The sequence below is a fragment of the Bos taurus genome, chromosome 5, assembly GCF_002263795.3.
Source record: "Bos taurus isolate L1 Dominette 01449 registration number 42190680 breed Hereford chromosome 5, ARS-UCD2.0, whole genome shotgun sequence".
NCBI lineage: Eukaryota > Metazoa > Chordata > Mammalia > Artiodactyla > Bovidae > Bos > Bos taurus.
Genome location: NC_037332.1, coordinates 101160424 through 101176296, shown reverse-complemented (window position 1 = coordinate 101176296; position 15873 = coordinate 101160424). Strand labels below are relative to the sequence as shown.

Below are 15873 nucleotides of genomic sequence, written 5' to 3'. Positions count from 1 at the left end.
CATTGTGATACTGATTAAGATGTCAGGTTCACAGAAGAATTTGTTTGGGGGGAGTTCCCTGGCACTCCAGTGATTAGGACTCTGTGCTCTCACTGCCAAAGACTGGGGTTCAATCCCTGGTTGGGGGAACTACTAGCTGCATGGCCCGGCCAAAAAGGAAAAAAAAATTTTTTTTTGGTTATTTATCTTGTTTCTGTTATGCAAGCACAATGAGACCATTTGACACGCAGCTGATGGCTATGAATGTGCATTTAAGACCTGTGAGAGAACACAGTGCACCAAGGAACCAATCATGGTTATTATTCAATTCAGTTCAGTCGCTCAGTCGTGTCTTTCTGACTCAACCCCACTGACTGCAGCACGCCAGGTCTCCCTGTCCATCACCAACTCCCAGAGTTGACTCAAACTCATGTCCATTGAGTCGGTGATGCCATTCAACCATCTCATCCTTTGTCGTCCCCTTCTCCTCCTGCCTTCAATCTTTCCCAGGATTAGGGTCTTTTCAAATGAGTCAGTTTTTCACAGACTATAAGGAGGATAATACCAAGAGTGAGAGGTATATTCCTAATCAGAACTTCCTATGAACCAAACCAGTTGTTATCAAATAAATCACGGAATGTACCTGAAGGGTCATCAACCCACCAAAGGCAAGTGGCTTATTCATTAATCTTGTGTATTTAGCACAATACCAGAGTGTAGTGGTGTTGATCCAACTGTGACAGGAGGCATTCTGCCGTGGCACAGTTTCCTCCTTGTTAAGCTGACAAGTAACGTCAAGCAATTCTATTATCCGAGACCATCCTAGCAAGAAAGCGTCAGGACTTTTGTTGTGCAACTATGACCTGAGTTATAGATTTAGGGATAATTGCCAGATTTGAGGGCCTGGCAGGAAGTGACCTTCCTTCACCTGCAAAGGCTGCCAAGAATCCTGTAAACAGGTTAGCAGACCTGTTTTTCCCAAGGGGCTTGACTGACTCCACAGAGTGGAGTGAGTCTTTACTCTGGGCTTTGAATTCCTTCCAGAGGCGAATTTCTGTTCTTATAAGGACTTACTTAGAAGGGCAAGTATGGTTGTTTTTAATCCTCAAAGAATAGGGCTGAATGAAATCAAGAGGCTGATACACCCACCCAAATACATGAATTAAGATGGAAATCTAGATTCCTGTGTTCTAGATTTAGAGCTGTGGGTCTCTGGAATGTTTTCGTAAATGCTTCCACAATGACCTCAGCATGTTTTTCTTTCCCTTTGGGTACATAGTTTCATTTTAGCTTAGGAGAAAATGCCTTTAAAAAAAAAAAAAAAGGACTTTTAAAGCTACTTCCAATTAGGCCAACTTTTGACCACAGGCCTACTTTAAAAAAAATGTAGATCTTCTCCTCCCCCCCTTCAAATATTTTGTCAGGTTTCAGCTGGGACAAACAGTAAATTTTCCTGGTAGTTTGGAACAATCCCAGGGATCCAAGAGGTGTTTCCAAAGAGGATGCTAAAGATAATACCTTCCCAGATCTGGAGCCACTTCGAAAAATAACCCAAAGACATCCAGCAACAGTAAGTAGGACCCTAGCCACAAACAGCCCATGTTTCTGTCCAGCTATATTTTGGGGCTGAAATGCCTGCATATGTCCCTAAGAACCGAAAACCTGAGTGCCCCAGGCAGGCAGAGAAACTTGTTGTTTAGTTGCTAAGTCGTGCCTGATTCTTTTGCAACACCAAGGACTGTAGCCCACCAGGCTCTTCTGTCCATGGGATTATTCAGGTAAGAATACTGGATTGGGTTGCCATTTCCTCCTCCAGGGGATCTTCCCTGCCCAGGGACTGATCCTGCATCTCCTGCATTTCCTGCATTGGCAGGCGAACTCTTTACCACTGAGCCACCTGGGAAGCAGAGAAACTGTAGAGGAGGATAAATAATTTTCCTTCTACTCTTGAGAGAGGCTGGGAGTCCTCGTTGTCTAGGGTATCTCTTGACTGGATCTAAAAGTTAAAAGATCCCCCACTCTGGCCACTGCAATTCAAGATTATCTTTGGTGAGATTAATATACTTGTTCAGTCTTAAAATTTATTCACCTGCAGGCTCACACTGGACCCAGTTGAGTTTAGGTCAGATCCAATCCCATCCCCAATCCAGTCTGGTTTTAAGTTGGACCCAGTTTGACTTTGGCTGGTTTCTGGACCCAATCTGGAAAGATGAAATGCTCAGATAAAGTCTGACAGCTCATAAGCAAGGATCCAAGAGGGTTTCAGCTACATCCTCCAAAGAAGCTGTGCCTTAAAGGGGCTAAGTGAGTACTTCTACATGGTTTCTCATTTCTCTAGGAGGCCACTCAGGAGCTCCTTCTGTTCCCTCAGCTGACAACAGAAAGCTAAGAGACCAACTGAGGCATATTAAGAGTATGTGAAAATGTTAGTTGCTCAGTTGTGTACAACTCTTTGAGACCCCATGGACTGTAGCCCTCCAGGCTCCTCTGTCCATGGAATTTTCCAGGCAACAGTAATGGAGAGGGTTATCATTCCCTTCTCCAGGGGATCTTCCCAATCCAAGGATCAGACCTCCGTCTCCTGCATTATAAGTGGAGTCTTTACTGTCTGAGCCACCAGGGAAGCCTAAAAACAAAGACACCAAGGCAAGCTACAGTCATGTGCCATGACTCAGATTTTTTAAATCTGAGTATTTTACGAGTATACATGAACAAAAATCAATTCTAATTGAGCAGCTTCAATGGGAGTTGGGGAGATTTTTATAGGGGAAAGGGAGAAGCAAGAAAATTATTGGTGGGATGTATTATGTTGGTCAAAATGTTAAGACCTTACTTATATTCTACTTGGTGGCCTTTCATCCTAATGGCCCCCTAATTTAATTAACACATGCAGATTTAGGGAGGGCTCCATGAAAGAATTGTGAGGAAGAGTGGTTGTCAAGCCTTAGTACATCAAAATAATCCAATGTACATCACAATGAAAACTCTTGAGTTTCAGTTTGGTGTGACTGGCGTGACTGGCGTGGGGATTACAAACTGCAAATGGGGTAAGAACACCTCCAGGTGGAGGTGTTCCTAAAAGCGAGGACTTCAGACTTCTTCATACCAGTATTTCTTAAACCTGAGAGCCTGAGTCAGAATCCTCTGAAAGTGTGACTGCCAGAAAAAAATGCACGATGGTTAAATAAATTTGACCTGCACTAATAATTTTAGTATATCTCAAAAACTGCACTATTTGGGATAGATCATCTGTTAGTTTAACTGAAATTCAAATGTACTTTCTTTCCAAGCATCTTTCAAATGAGTAGTTTGTGTTCCTGTCGTGACTGTTGTCTGTTTCGTCTTTTTCAGAAATTGCAAACGATACAATCTCATCAGGAGATTGTTTTATCTCTGATTCACCTACTGAATCTTCTGACCTCCTTCTAGAATCACCTCAGTTACTCAGTGGGTAACAAAAATTTCAATAAACCTTTATACTTCTTTTTTCTTAGTTTCTCCGTTTATTTTCACACTTCAGTTTGGTCTCTCCTCTGCTGTCCCCTCCTAACTCTTGTTTCTCTGCTTTTGTTCAAGTTGTCTTCATGGAAATGCCTCCCGCGGCTTTCTCTCCTTCCTTCCCTTCTGTTTCCTTTCTCCTTTTTCCTTCTCTCCAAGCCTCCCACGGCAAAATTAAACTGTGCAAACAAGTTAGTACACTAGGGACCAGGCCACAGTATTGTGTTCCAGAAGTTTCTGTTCTGACAGTCCTTTTGCAAGAGCAAGTTCCCAGTCTGGGGAAAAGAGAGCGTCAAGAAACAATCGCTTCGCCCGAGGATCTGCTGGGGGAGTGATGGATGGTACCGCAGTTACTAAACTGCCGGAAAAGGAGGGGAGTCACTGCCAGGCAGCGGGAGGGGCGGAGGTGGCTGGGAGAAAGAGCCAGTCAGGAAGAGCCATGAAAGGGGGCGGGGAATGCGCTCCCTGTGTATGCTGCCTGCAAGACCTTTCTGCAGATACTGTGTCTTTGTGAGCTGACTGCGGAGGCCATGTGCATGCAGAATGCATGTGAATGTATGCGTTGCTTATTTCAGATCGCGGGTCTATGTGAACTGCTGACTGCAAGAAACAGGAATGTACCGTTGAAAGAATTTTGCAGTCAGAGTGCTTGTTTGTGGTTGTGTGGTATGTGTGACTGACTTTTTGCCAAATGCGCTGTTTCAGATTCCAGCTCTGAGTGGAGTGGAAGTCTGGCTGACTAAGCCAAGGTGCAACAAAGTCAGAAGGAAATATGGGGGCAACTTGAGGTGGAAATAGAGAAGCTTGTTGCAACAAGAGAAAGAAAAAAAAATTGGAGAAAGGAGAAATGAATGAGAAACAGAATATAAGCACGAAAAATTCCTTACTTGGAAGAAATTTGTAAGGAAGCGAGAAAGAAAAGCAACATTCTTCCCGATGTAGGAACTATATATATATATACTATATATATCTTTAGTTCCTCTGGTACCTTGATGAGATTATTTCCTAGTTTTTCCTCCCTTATTTCTTTCTAGACACAATTCATCTTGGCAGGTACATTACACATATATTTTGGTTACACCAGGGGATAGTTTAAAACTTAACAGTTATCCAGAAACGAACATTATCAGTTCTTACATGAGAGATAGGGGCTTTTTTTTTTTTTTTGGTGCTGTTGTTAGATCAGAGAGCTATTGGCTGTAATGGAAAGATGTCCAGTTTGGGGGTTTTTTTGGGGGGAGGGGCATCCCTGGATAGGCTCAAACCAAGGACATTCAGTTTTGATCAGGAATTTGTTTCATTTTAATTCTTTATAATTGTTTAGTGATTGAAATAGTTCATGAAGTCCATGATATTTCAAAAACAGGGGTGTTGAAATACAGTCTCTGCATTCCAGAAGTAGTTATTGTTATTACTATGATTATTAACAATTTGACAGGGACTACCTACACCTGGAGTGAGAACTTCTAGATCTCCGTGGATAAATAGCATAACTTTGAACTTGGAGGTGGGCTGGGGAGGGAAGTCTTAATTGGGACCCTATTTGTTTTGCTTTGTTGCAAAAACACTACATATTTTGGATGGCTTCAAATTGCAGTCATTACGATGTCTTCCTCAGCTCTTTGCTTGCTTCATTTTTAAAACATTAGAGATTATTATAACTGTATTTCCGGTACTACTTGTCCTCCATTCATTAATATGTCTTTTATTTTATTCAGCCATCTTCTCCCTTTCTTTTCATCTGCCTTGCTCCTTCTTGTTTCTCATCATGTTTCCCTGGATTTGATTAAAATTCTCTTCACTTCTCTCCTCACCACTCTCTCCTTTATGGAAATTATTCCTTTTCAGGCTTGTCTTTTCCCTCATTCCCTTCTCTGGTGTCTTTGTCTCCAGCAGAGGGGGTCTGATGTTGATCCGAGGTAGGGAATAAGGCCTGGGAGAAAGCAGCCTGGGGGAAAAGGAGGAGGAAGCAGAGATTCAGCTGTTTCTGCCATTATCTGGTGAAAGGCAGGCTTTAAGCCGGCCTCTGTAAATTCCTCCCCTCCCGCCCCCACAGTTCCCCACCTCAAAGGGTCTCTCCACTTCTCCACCTTAAATTCCATTCCCCACCCCCAACCCTCCCCACCCCCTGCCATTTCTCGGGTGACATTACTCTCTACCAGCTCTGACTGCCAGGGACACTGACCTACTTTCTGCCCTCTCTGTCAGGCATGAACCCTGATTTGTCTAGTAAATCCTGAGTTTCTGCTAAATCCTTTTTTGCCCCAACCTATTAATGGGTCCCTTTTGAACCTCAAAGCATTTCACAATTTCCCACAAAATAGTAGTTTTTCTGTTCAGCAACTGAAGTTTGAGAAGCTTAATGATAAAAAATCTGTGACTTTAGCAAATCCATCTATGACAAATGAATTGGTACTTTGTTGATCACAGTAGAACCTATACATATTCAGACAGTAACAGTAATAGTTTTTTGGTTGAATCTTTATATGTTTGATTGATGGATTCCTAGATTCTTTGTGACAAATTCTAATACACACACACACCGTTATTTATCAATTGTATGTTATGTTAGAGACATGTCAAAATATCAGGCATTGCTATCCTAATACTACTTTACATACTAAGTAGTAGGAGGAAACTGCTGACGAAATCAACTGTGCAGTCATTGAGGGTTTATAAGAAGTTGGTTCAGAGTATGTACTTTGATGCTTGAATTCAAATCATGGCTTTGCCACTTGCTAGCTAGTAATAGCTGTGTGAGTTTGAACAAGTTATTCAAACTCTCTGTTCCTCAGATGGTTCAGTGGTTAAGAATCCGCCACCAATGCAGGAGACACAGTTTTGATCCCTGGGTCCGGAAGATTTCCTAGAAAAGGAAATGGCAACCCACTCCAGTATTCTTGCTTGGGAAACCCCATGGACAGAGGAGCCTGGAGGGCTACAGTCCATGGGGTCGTAAAGAGTTGGACATGACTGACCAATTAAACAACAACAATAATCTTGGCCTAGCTTGTCTGTCCTAATTGTCCAGAAAACTTTTGGAAAACTAGCAGGAAGGTTTGGAACTTTTATATTAGAGATTTGCCTAGTAATTGCACTGTCACTCGACATAAAATTTCTTTTTCCTTTTTTCTTTCTTTCTTTTCAGTGTTTCCTCATGCTGCCAGGATGAATCCCAAACTGAGTTTGGGCGAGTCAGGTAGAGTTTTCTATTTAACCTAAGAGAAAAGTAAGGAAGATTAAATAAATCTAGCTTAATGATCACTACAGGTTTGAAACCCAAGAGAGCAAGAATGATTTAAAAACAAAATGAAGAAATAGATATTGTTCTGTTTCTTTGCATAGAAGATAATTACATGAACTCAGACTAATGAATGGAGCTCCCCAGTCCAACTTTTTATAATTTTATTTATTTATTTACTTAGTGGGTGTACTAGGTCTTCGTTGCTGCTCAGGCTTTTCTCTGATTGCAGAGAGTGGGTGCTACTCTCCAGTTGCAGTGCATTGGCTTCTCATTTTGGTGGCTTCTTTTGTTGCTGAGTGCTCTAGGGCTTCAGCCGTTGTGGCTCCCAGCTCTAGAGCACAGGCTTAGTAGTTGTGGTACACATGCTTAGTTGCCCCATGCTACGTGGGATCTTCTAAGATAGGGATCGAACCCGCATCTCCTGCATTGGCAGGCAGATTCTTTACCACTGAGCCACCAGGGAAGCCCTAGTCTAATTTTTTAAATGTGAAAAATGCAGCAACAGGACCAGAGCAATCAAGATGGTGCCAGGTCATTAGAATGATCCCAGAACTCATTCATTCTTTCATCCATTCAATCTGTAAATATTTGTTAATCATTCAAGGTGCTACTGGTGACATTCATGGCAGATCCAACAGCTCATGTGTGGTTAGATATCATTTCTATGGTTGAAATGTCACCAAATTCAATCAGATGACTCTCTGCCCTGAGTGGAGGGTTCTCCCCTATTTCTTTTTCCCCCTATTATTTCTTTAAAGAGAACATGCTGTTACCTTTCCACATTTGCTTAGTCCATTCTCTCTTCTTCCATTCTTCCTAGACTGAGATACTACTAATAAAAGTTTACTTTTATTATTTATTACTGGGTCTTTATTGCTGTTTGGGCTTTTCTCTAGTTGCAAAGAGCGGGGACTACTCTCCAGTTGCAGTATGTGGGCTTCTCATGGCGGTGGCTTCTCTTGTTGTAGAGCATGGGTTCTAGGGTGCACGGGCTTCAGTAGTTCTGGTTCCTGGGCTCTAAAGCATGGGCTCAATAGTTGTGGCTCAGGGGCTTAGTTGCTCTGTGGCATGTGGGATCTTCCCTGCCCAGGAATCGAACCCATGTCTCGTGCATTGGCAGGCAGACTGTTTACACACTGAGCCACCAGGGAAGCCTAGATTGAGATACTTTTAATAAACTCCAGTGGATAGAGAATCCGGAGACTGGGAAATTGGCACCAATGATGTTACCTCATTGCCTCAATTTTTTCTTCTGTTAGAAGAGACTAACAATATTTACTCAACATTACAAGGTTGCTTGGGGCTTCCACTGAGTTTATAAATGCCGAGTGCTTTAAATTAAGAATATTTTACAGATGGCTTGTTTCTTTAAGACACTATTCTCAAACTTTCCTGTGTCTAAGAATTACGTGGTAAGCTTGCAGGCTATTGGCTGATTCTATAAGCTTTGTGTTTGGCGCCCCCACCCCCCCAAAAAAAATGCAGATCCTCTGGCAAATTCAGAAAGTCAAAGGTGAAGGCTAAGGAATCTGCATTAAACATTCTGTGTACTCTTGTGTAGTATAGTAAAAGAGACAGTGGGCAGATACAACTAAAGGAAGGGGACAAAAAAAACCTATATCGTGCTCTTTCTAAGTCTTTTTCCTTTACACTTTTTCCTTCTGTGATTCAGCCAATGTACCGTCTTTCCTGGCTCTTCCCACCCCATCCTCCTTTGTGTTGGCATTGCATTTTCTTAGCATAGTTAGAGGCGCTCAGCTTACTGTGCAGAAATGGAGTGGAGGGAAAGGAGGAGGGACGTGGGTGGAGAAAGGCTAGATCAGGGTTTAACTGTGAAGACTGTTGTTGCCAGGCTGGTTCTAGCCGGCTGACTCTGGGAGAGGAAGCCTGAGGAAAGCTAGACTGACTGCAGCTGCTGCTACTGTTCCTTATTTGCTTGTGTCCATTCTGATAGAAGACTCACTACCTTTTCTCCACCCACAAAAATCACATTAGATATCCTACTGGTGGACACTATTTTAGGTACTGATAACAATCCTAGATTCCTTCCTGTTTTCTCTTTACTACTTTGGGCCTTTCATTTTGATCAAATCCCAGCTGGTTTCTTTGTCTTTAACCCCAGGAGGTAAAGACATGCACCAGATGGTGGCTATGGGGTACTTAAAGATTTTTGCTTGACCTGCAGTCTCCGTGGTAGATGAGTTATGCTTTTCTGACTGATGTAACTATACACTAGGGCAACTCGAGTGGAATCAGAGAGAACCTGGGCAACTTGGTTGGGAGATTTTGTTTCATCAGTTTTATGTGCCTCCCCCATTACTGTTTTCACATTGTCCACCAAGAGCATTTTAATAAAGTCATACAGATAATTCCAGCATCTCTGTTGTCTAAACCTTGGTCTTTAGAATTCCCAGAAGTGTGTTAGCAAATACTGGTGTCTGGACCCCAACCCCAGATATTCTGATGTAAGCTCCCCAGTGGTTCTATTATGTCTAAGAACAAAAATCTGGAAATGTTTTGCTTTATGAAAAGGATGTACTTTAACTTTGTCTCACATATTATTCAGGGTAGAGTTGGTCTCACAATCAAAGGGACATCAGTAAATATGTATCTTTGTACTATCACCACATGTCTGAACATTGTATAACTTCTCTTTGGTATTTGACTATTTTGGTATCAGCCATGTATAATAATAGCTAATGTGCAGTTTCTATATAGTGCATTATATTTATGTTACCTCATGAATCCTTGAGTTTCCCTGGTGGCTCAACTGGTAAAGAATCCACCTGCAATGCAGGAGATTTGGGTTCAATCCCTGAACTGGGAAGATCTCCTGGAAAAGGGAATAGCTACCCACTCCAGTATCCTGGCCTGGAGAATTCCATGGACTGTATAGTCCATGGGGTTGCAAAGAATCCGACACGACTGAGCCACTTTCACTTTCATGAGTCCTTAAAGTTCAATGAAATAATCTTCATTTTGTTGACAAGAAAACTGAGGTGACGATCCCATGACACCAGTAAATAAAGCTAGGATTTCAAATCAGATAAATCAGATTTATCTGACTCCAGAGATGTGAGGTTACTAATAATATGGCTTCTCAAGGGAGTCAACTGACCCTCTTCTGAAGAATATTAATTTATGGGTTAAAAACGAATGGTGCATGATTAAATCAAGATAAACTACATTGTTCCTGAAGAGATGAGTCCTTACCTGTCCAGACATAACTACCATCAACCTATGAAACCTATAACTACTTCGAACTTATGATTGAACCTAAGAAACTGAACCTTGCTTTCCCACTATGGAAATGCTAAAAATACAGTGTCATGCCACTAGCTTTGTGCTTTCTTTTTTTAAAGTTATGGATTTAATTTGGCTGCACCAGGTCTTAGGCCTGTGGGATCTAGTTCCCCGAACAGGAAAGGAAGGCAGAGTCTTAGCCACTGGACCACCAGGTAAGTCTCTCACTGGTTTTGTTTTTTAAAAATATACTCCCAGGTTTGTTTTTTTGTTTCCCTGACTAGGTTACGTGAAAGCAAAGTTGCTGTGTTTTCTGAATTTCTTAGGATGTGTCTGGCACATAGTGATAGTGTATTGAATGATTGATAGCATTTTTTAAAAAGATAAGCAGCTAGTTAGTTACTAGTCTAATACTCCCTATCCACACTTTCACCTATACAACCTGGTTTTCCTGGATGTTCATGGCACTGTGAATTGGGATCCTCTGTTGGGCATGTCTGCAACCTTTTCTCTGTGCCAGTTTCCCTGGGTTTCTTGGGCTCATTGTGGTCATATCTCTGTGATCAAGCTTTGATTGCAAAATAATTCTCTTTCCTCTTCAGACTGAAGAGAAGTACTTTATGTTCCAGGAGATAGTATCACAGTGGACTATATAGTAACATTTTAGTTCTGTAGACCTTTCCCCCTTTCTCTTGAAGGTAGTAGATCATATGTATTTCCCTGTTGGCTCAGTGGTAAAGAATCCACCTGCTAATGCAGGAGATGTGGGTTTGATCCCTGAGTCAGGAAGATACCCTGGAGAAGGAAATGGCAACCCACTCCAGTATTTCTGCCTGGGAAAGCCCATGGACAGAAGAGCCTGGTGGGCTACAGTCCATGGGGTCGCAAAAGACTGTCATACAATTTAGCAGCTAGACAACAACAGGTCATATAGCACTTTTGCCCCTCTACGTGTATCTTTGATGAAAATTTGTTCACTATCCTAGGTTACACTCAGTGTCATAACATATAGTAACAGCAGTACAACACCCTAAATCATGCTACATTTCTCAGTCAGGGGACTCTGTGGTAAATAAATAAAAAAGCAGACTGTAAAGATTGGGGAAGGAATGCTGAAAAGAATTTGTTGGCTGAGGGGACTGAGAAGCTATTGTGATCTGCAAGAAGGCTGACTTGTCAGGACACAACTGTAGCACAGCTGGCGATATCTGGGGGTAAGAAATAAGTAAGGTTATTTGGAAATGACTATTTTCCATATAACTGTGGTTTATCACAGGATATTGAATATAGTTCCTTGTGCTGTATGGTATGGTAGGACCTTGTGTATCCATTCACTATAACAGTTAGTAACTGCTAATCCCAAACTTCCAAGCCATCTCTCCCCCAATTCCACTCTCTGAAGCCTGTTCTCAGTCTGTGTTTCTCTTTTGTAGATAAGTTACTTCATTTGTATAATATTTTAGACTCTGCATATAAGGGATATCATATGGTATTGGTCTTTGGTTTGACCTCTAGGGTCATCCACCTTTCTACAAAGGGCACTCTTTCATTCTTTTTTATGGCTGAATAGTATTCTGTCCTATCTATACACATCTTCCTTCCCCACTCACATTTGGGTTGTTTTCAACAGATTCATATTCTTACGCTCCTTTGCAGAGGAGTTTTTGGACCTTCCTCACCAGCGTGAAATTACCAGCACCATCTTTTAAAAAATCTGTCCCTTCTCAGCCATACTGTGAAGAAACATACTGAAGTGAACATTCCTTTTTACGCAAAGCTTGAGAATTTACAAAATGCTTTCAAGTGTATTATCACATTTCATTCTCACAGCAACCTTGGAACATACGCTGTTCAGAACAAAGCCTCAGAGAAAGTTAGGTCACTTCATTTGCCCAAGGTTTACACTGGTTTCTAAGTGGTAGAGCTGGCTGTGCCACGCGGCCCCGCCTGCATCTTAAAACCTGCCAAAAGCCCTGAGAACATAGGATATAGTTAAAAATTGGCCTCACACTATACAGAGGCATTGTCCTTACTCTGAACACGGAGAAGGACCTCAGAGGTATTTACGATCTTTGTCCCCAGATCTTTGCCTCCTGCCTCCGGAGTGGAGACCACCGTTTGAAGGGACTCGCGGGGACCGGGGTCGGCAGGGGAGCGCGGGCGGTGGGCGGGGCCGGGCGGGAGGCGCCGAGGGGTGGACACGCACACCGCCTACCGCGTCCGGGGACTCGGGGGGCTCGCGTCAGGGGTGGGCTAAGTGGGGCCCGAGGAGGGGCTGTGAGGGAGGGGAGGGTATGTACAACGGAAGGGATTCACCACGCGGTTTCGGGTTGGGAACAGACCTCGCCCCTCCACCGGTTTCCCTTTCTCAGTGAGGACGGTTTGGGGGCGGGTGGGGAAGGCGCGTCCTCGAAGCGCTCTCGAGCTCCCATAGCCCTCCGGGTGCGCGCGCCCACCGCCTCGCCTCGACCCCAGAGGCCGCAAGGGCTGCGAATGGGGACGGGGCGCCTGAGGGGCGGGTCCCGACGCAGGTGTCAGATCCGCTCGGTCGGGTTCGACTGGCTGGCTAGCTGGCTCAGCCCCTCGCTCGCCGGCCACCGCCCCCCGGCCCGCGGCCGCGCCGCAGCAGCGTCTGGAGGGCGGGGCCGGGTGTGCGCGCGGGTCCTCGGCACGCGGGCGGGCGGGCGGTGCGCGGCGCTTGGGTCTCAGGGAGCGCGGGGCGGCCCCCGCCGGCGTCGCGCGCGCTGTGTGAGAGCGGGGTCGCGCGCGCAACCGCGCGCACGCCAGGCAAGTGAGGGAGTGTGAAGGGAGTGTGAGGGAGAGAGGAGCGGCCGGGGGTGAGTGTGCGTGTGTGGGGTTGAGTGTTTGCCGGGGTGGGGGTGAGGGAGAGCCGCACCAACCGCGCGGCTGTGAGCAAGGGGGCGGGGGGTGAGTGGGCGAGGGCGTCGGGCCTGGCTGCTGGAGCCGCGGCGGCGGCGGCGGCGGCAGCGGAGAAAGGAGGCGGCTCCCGGCATCCCGACCCCCCTTCCCCTGCCCTCCTTCTCGGACTTCCAGCCCGCCCGGCCGCCCGCGCTGCCCTCAGAGGCCGCCAGCCCGGCGCCGCCGTCCAAGAGCGAGGGAGGAGCCGCCCGAGCCAGGTGAGATGGACCCTCGCGTCCCTCCCAGGGGGTCGTGGCGAGAGGTGGAGGCCCTCCCGCCCTTCGCCTCAACCCCCGCCCACCGCGGCCGAGTTGGGGCGGAACTTGCTCCGGAGGAGCGGGCCGGAGCCCGGGAGCCGCCGGGGACGGAGTCTTGTGGAGGCCGGTGGTCTCCTCAGAGCCGGGGGCGGCGGGCGTGAGGCGGACCCCGGGCGGGGAGTGCGCGCCGAGAGGGGTTGAGGATGCCGGTGCGGCAAGCTGGAGGGAGGGAGGCGGCGGCGGCTTCGGGCGCGGAGCAGTGCGGTCCCCTCGTCGAGGGGGTGTGGTGAACCGGGAAGGCGCGGCCGAGCCGCACACGCGTGGCGCTAACCTGTCCCCGGGAGCCGGGTAATCGCTGCCTCGCCTGGTGCCATCAGACGGATTCCTGTGGTGTGAGACCGAGGCGGGCGGGGGTGGTGATAGTCCTGCAGTTAATTCTGTTCTGATTTCACGTTTTCCTCCTCACGTTTTAGAAAAAGTGACAGCTATTCCCCCTTTTCCTTTTGACAGTCCTCTGAATAAGAATGGGGTGACATTTAATAATTGGATGTCCTGGTTTTTTTTTTAAAGGCATTTGACCATGATGCAAATCTTTTAACCCCCTCCCCCCATAAATACAAAATAGTTAAGAGGATAATAACTTCAGATTTGCCTTACTAATTTGTCCTCATCTCTGGTAGCAGATTTGTTTTATCCCCCGTATGTGTGTGAATAGAGATGAGGCGTTGATTCTCTTCTGGGAGTGGGATTTTTGTACTAACCGTGCTCCATGTAACCTCCTTGTAAATTCTTTCATTGTGCTGTTTTCCCATTAATTACCAGACTTGTTCCCACATCTTTGTGGAGTTGGGTTAGATTTGAAATCTGTATGGAAGCTGGGCCGCCTAATATGGAAGATTTTCTTTTTGTGGGCTTGATAGGTTGATTATGTTTCTGGAAGACTTAACTTTTAACTAACCATTAAAATGTAAATATTATTTATTTTAAACCTCACTTTGATAACATCGCATAGTTTCAAGGTCGTTGAAAAATCAGTTGATTGTCCACACACTTTAAAATATTCATTTGGATTAAAAACAGCCTCTGAAATTTCAGTCATGGAGAGTCACCATTCATTTTCTAACTTTCGGAATGAAAGGCTCTCATATAGTTGTAAGGTAGTTATAGTTTAAATTTCTTCTATATTGTTTGGTTGGTGTGTCAAAGGGAGGAGGCCTATTCTGTTTTGACGTGATCTTTTGTTTATTCCATTCTGTCTTGGTTAGCTATTAGTTTCCTTCTTTCGTGTCATGGATTTAGTTGTTAGTTTGGCAACATGGCTGATGTTTTTCTTGCTCTGTCTGCCTTGTTTTCTCTCACCTTCTCTTATCCTTACCCCCCGATGCTGGAGTCTCCTTGTTGGGGAGGTGGGCAGTGTGTGATTCTGAGAACCAAGAAGGGGAACAGCAAATTCAGTCTTCTGTTCAGTAACATTCAGAATCCTCTACTTAGTCAAGAGCCAGTTTTCTCATCCTGCCTTTCTCTCTGCAGGGGGTAAGGAGCTGTTAAAATCAAACTTCAAGACTTGTGGCTACCAGCTAAAATTCCACTGATCTTGGTTTCTGGTTATGATATCCATGCGTGCTGTGCTGTGTTCAGCTCTTTGCTGCGACCTCATGGACTGCAGCCCGCCAGACCCCTCTGTCCGTGGGATTCTCCAGTCAAGAATACTGGAGTAGGTTGCCATTTTCCACTCCATGGGATCTTTCTGACCCAGGGATCGAACCTGGGAAGCCCAATTCCTGGTTGGATAAGTTAATCATTTCTCCTGTTTCAGGGATGGAGGGGAGAGTAACAACAAGAAATTGTCCTTTTTTTTTTCCCTTTTTCCTTCTCATTCTGTCCGCTTTTGCTCACCAGAGGGAAATTACCAGCAGTATGTTATAAACATTCTAACACTTCTTAGCCATATTGTAAAGAAAATTCTAAAGTGAAGGTTCATTTTTTCCTCTGAACATCAACCAAGCTTAGTGCATTACTTTCTTGGGACACAAGATGAAACATACCTTTCAAATTATCTCCCAATTCTTACTTTCCCCTATTTGTAGTTACCTGGAATTTGCTACTGGTTAAGTCACTAGAGTGATCTCAAGTCCTCTCTCCTCCCTCTGAGCTGAAGGACTGAACACTGGGCCAGGTCAGAGGAATGGAACAGAGCAGAATTAATTGTTCCACACTTTGGGACATAACACTTTCCTCTGGGAGGCAGACAGAAAGCTAAATATAGAAAATGGGTGGAGAAAGAACTTCTGTACCCATGAACAACCCACGAAGAGAGAGAAAATTGAGTTTTATTGTATGTTGTTTGCTGATAGCTGTTTTCTTGGTGGGGGAGTACATAAGTGATGTAGATTTGTAGAGACTTTATGTAGAGACTTTATGTAGATTTGTAGAGACTTCAAAAACTGGTTAGTTTTTGAAGAGTGCTCTCTGAAAGTGGGATTATCATAAGCATTTGAGAAAAGAACTTTTAGAAGTGTTATTTAATTGAGGGTGTAGATTATGATAAGGACAGTGAAAAAAGTAGTACTATTCAATGTTAGCTGTACTGGCATGTGCAGTTGTTTCAAGAGAGGTTGAATAGGGGAGATTAGGCGCAGAGGTTGGGTAAATTGTCTTTCAGTACTTGGGAATTTTCCTGCTTGTGATATTTTTAGGGTCATTAAGAAATAATACCTTCAAAAATATCTGTAT

General features: G+C 44.7%; 2 protein-coding genes across 10 annotated transcripts in view; one reads left to right on the top strand and one right to left on the bottom strand.

Moving 5' to 3' along the window:
• Positions 1-3513: 3513 nt before the first annotated feature.
• LOC132345391 (basic proline-rich protein-like) lies at positions 3514-13976 on the bottom strand. The gene is made up of 4 exons (XM_059887277.1): positions 13960-13976; positions 13185-13525; positions 11998-13041; positions 3514-5425 (listed from the first exon to the last, which is right to left on the bottom strand). The coding sequence occupies exons 1-3, from the start codon at positions 13974-13976 to the stop codon at positions 12218-12220; spliced, it is 1182 nt and encodes a 393-aa protein (XP_059743260.1). The 3' UTR covers positions 3514-5425; positions 11998-12217.
• RIMKLB (ribosomal modification protein rimK like family member B) overlaps positions 11942-15873 on the top strand; it is a 47691-nt gene continuing 43759 nt past the window's right edge. For 2 of the 9 annotated variants that reach the window (XM_059886595.1, XM_005207069.5), the window contains exon 1: positions 12743-13101. The gene's annotated coding sequence lies outside the window, so the exon portion shown is untranslated. Of the gene's footprint in view, positions 12024-12666; positions 13102-13129; positions 13489-13556; positions 14855-15873 lie in introns of those variants that run through there. The other 7 variants (XM_024991975.2, XM_015471273.3, XM_024991977.2 and 4 more) reach the window with 7 other exon arrangements.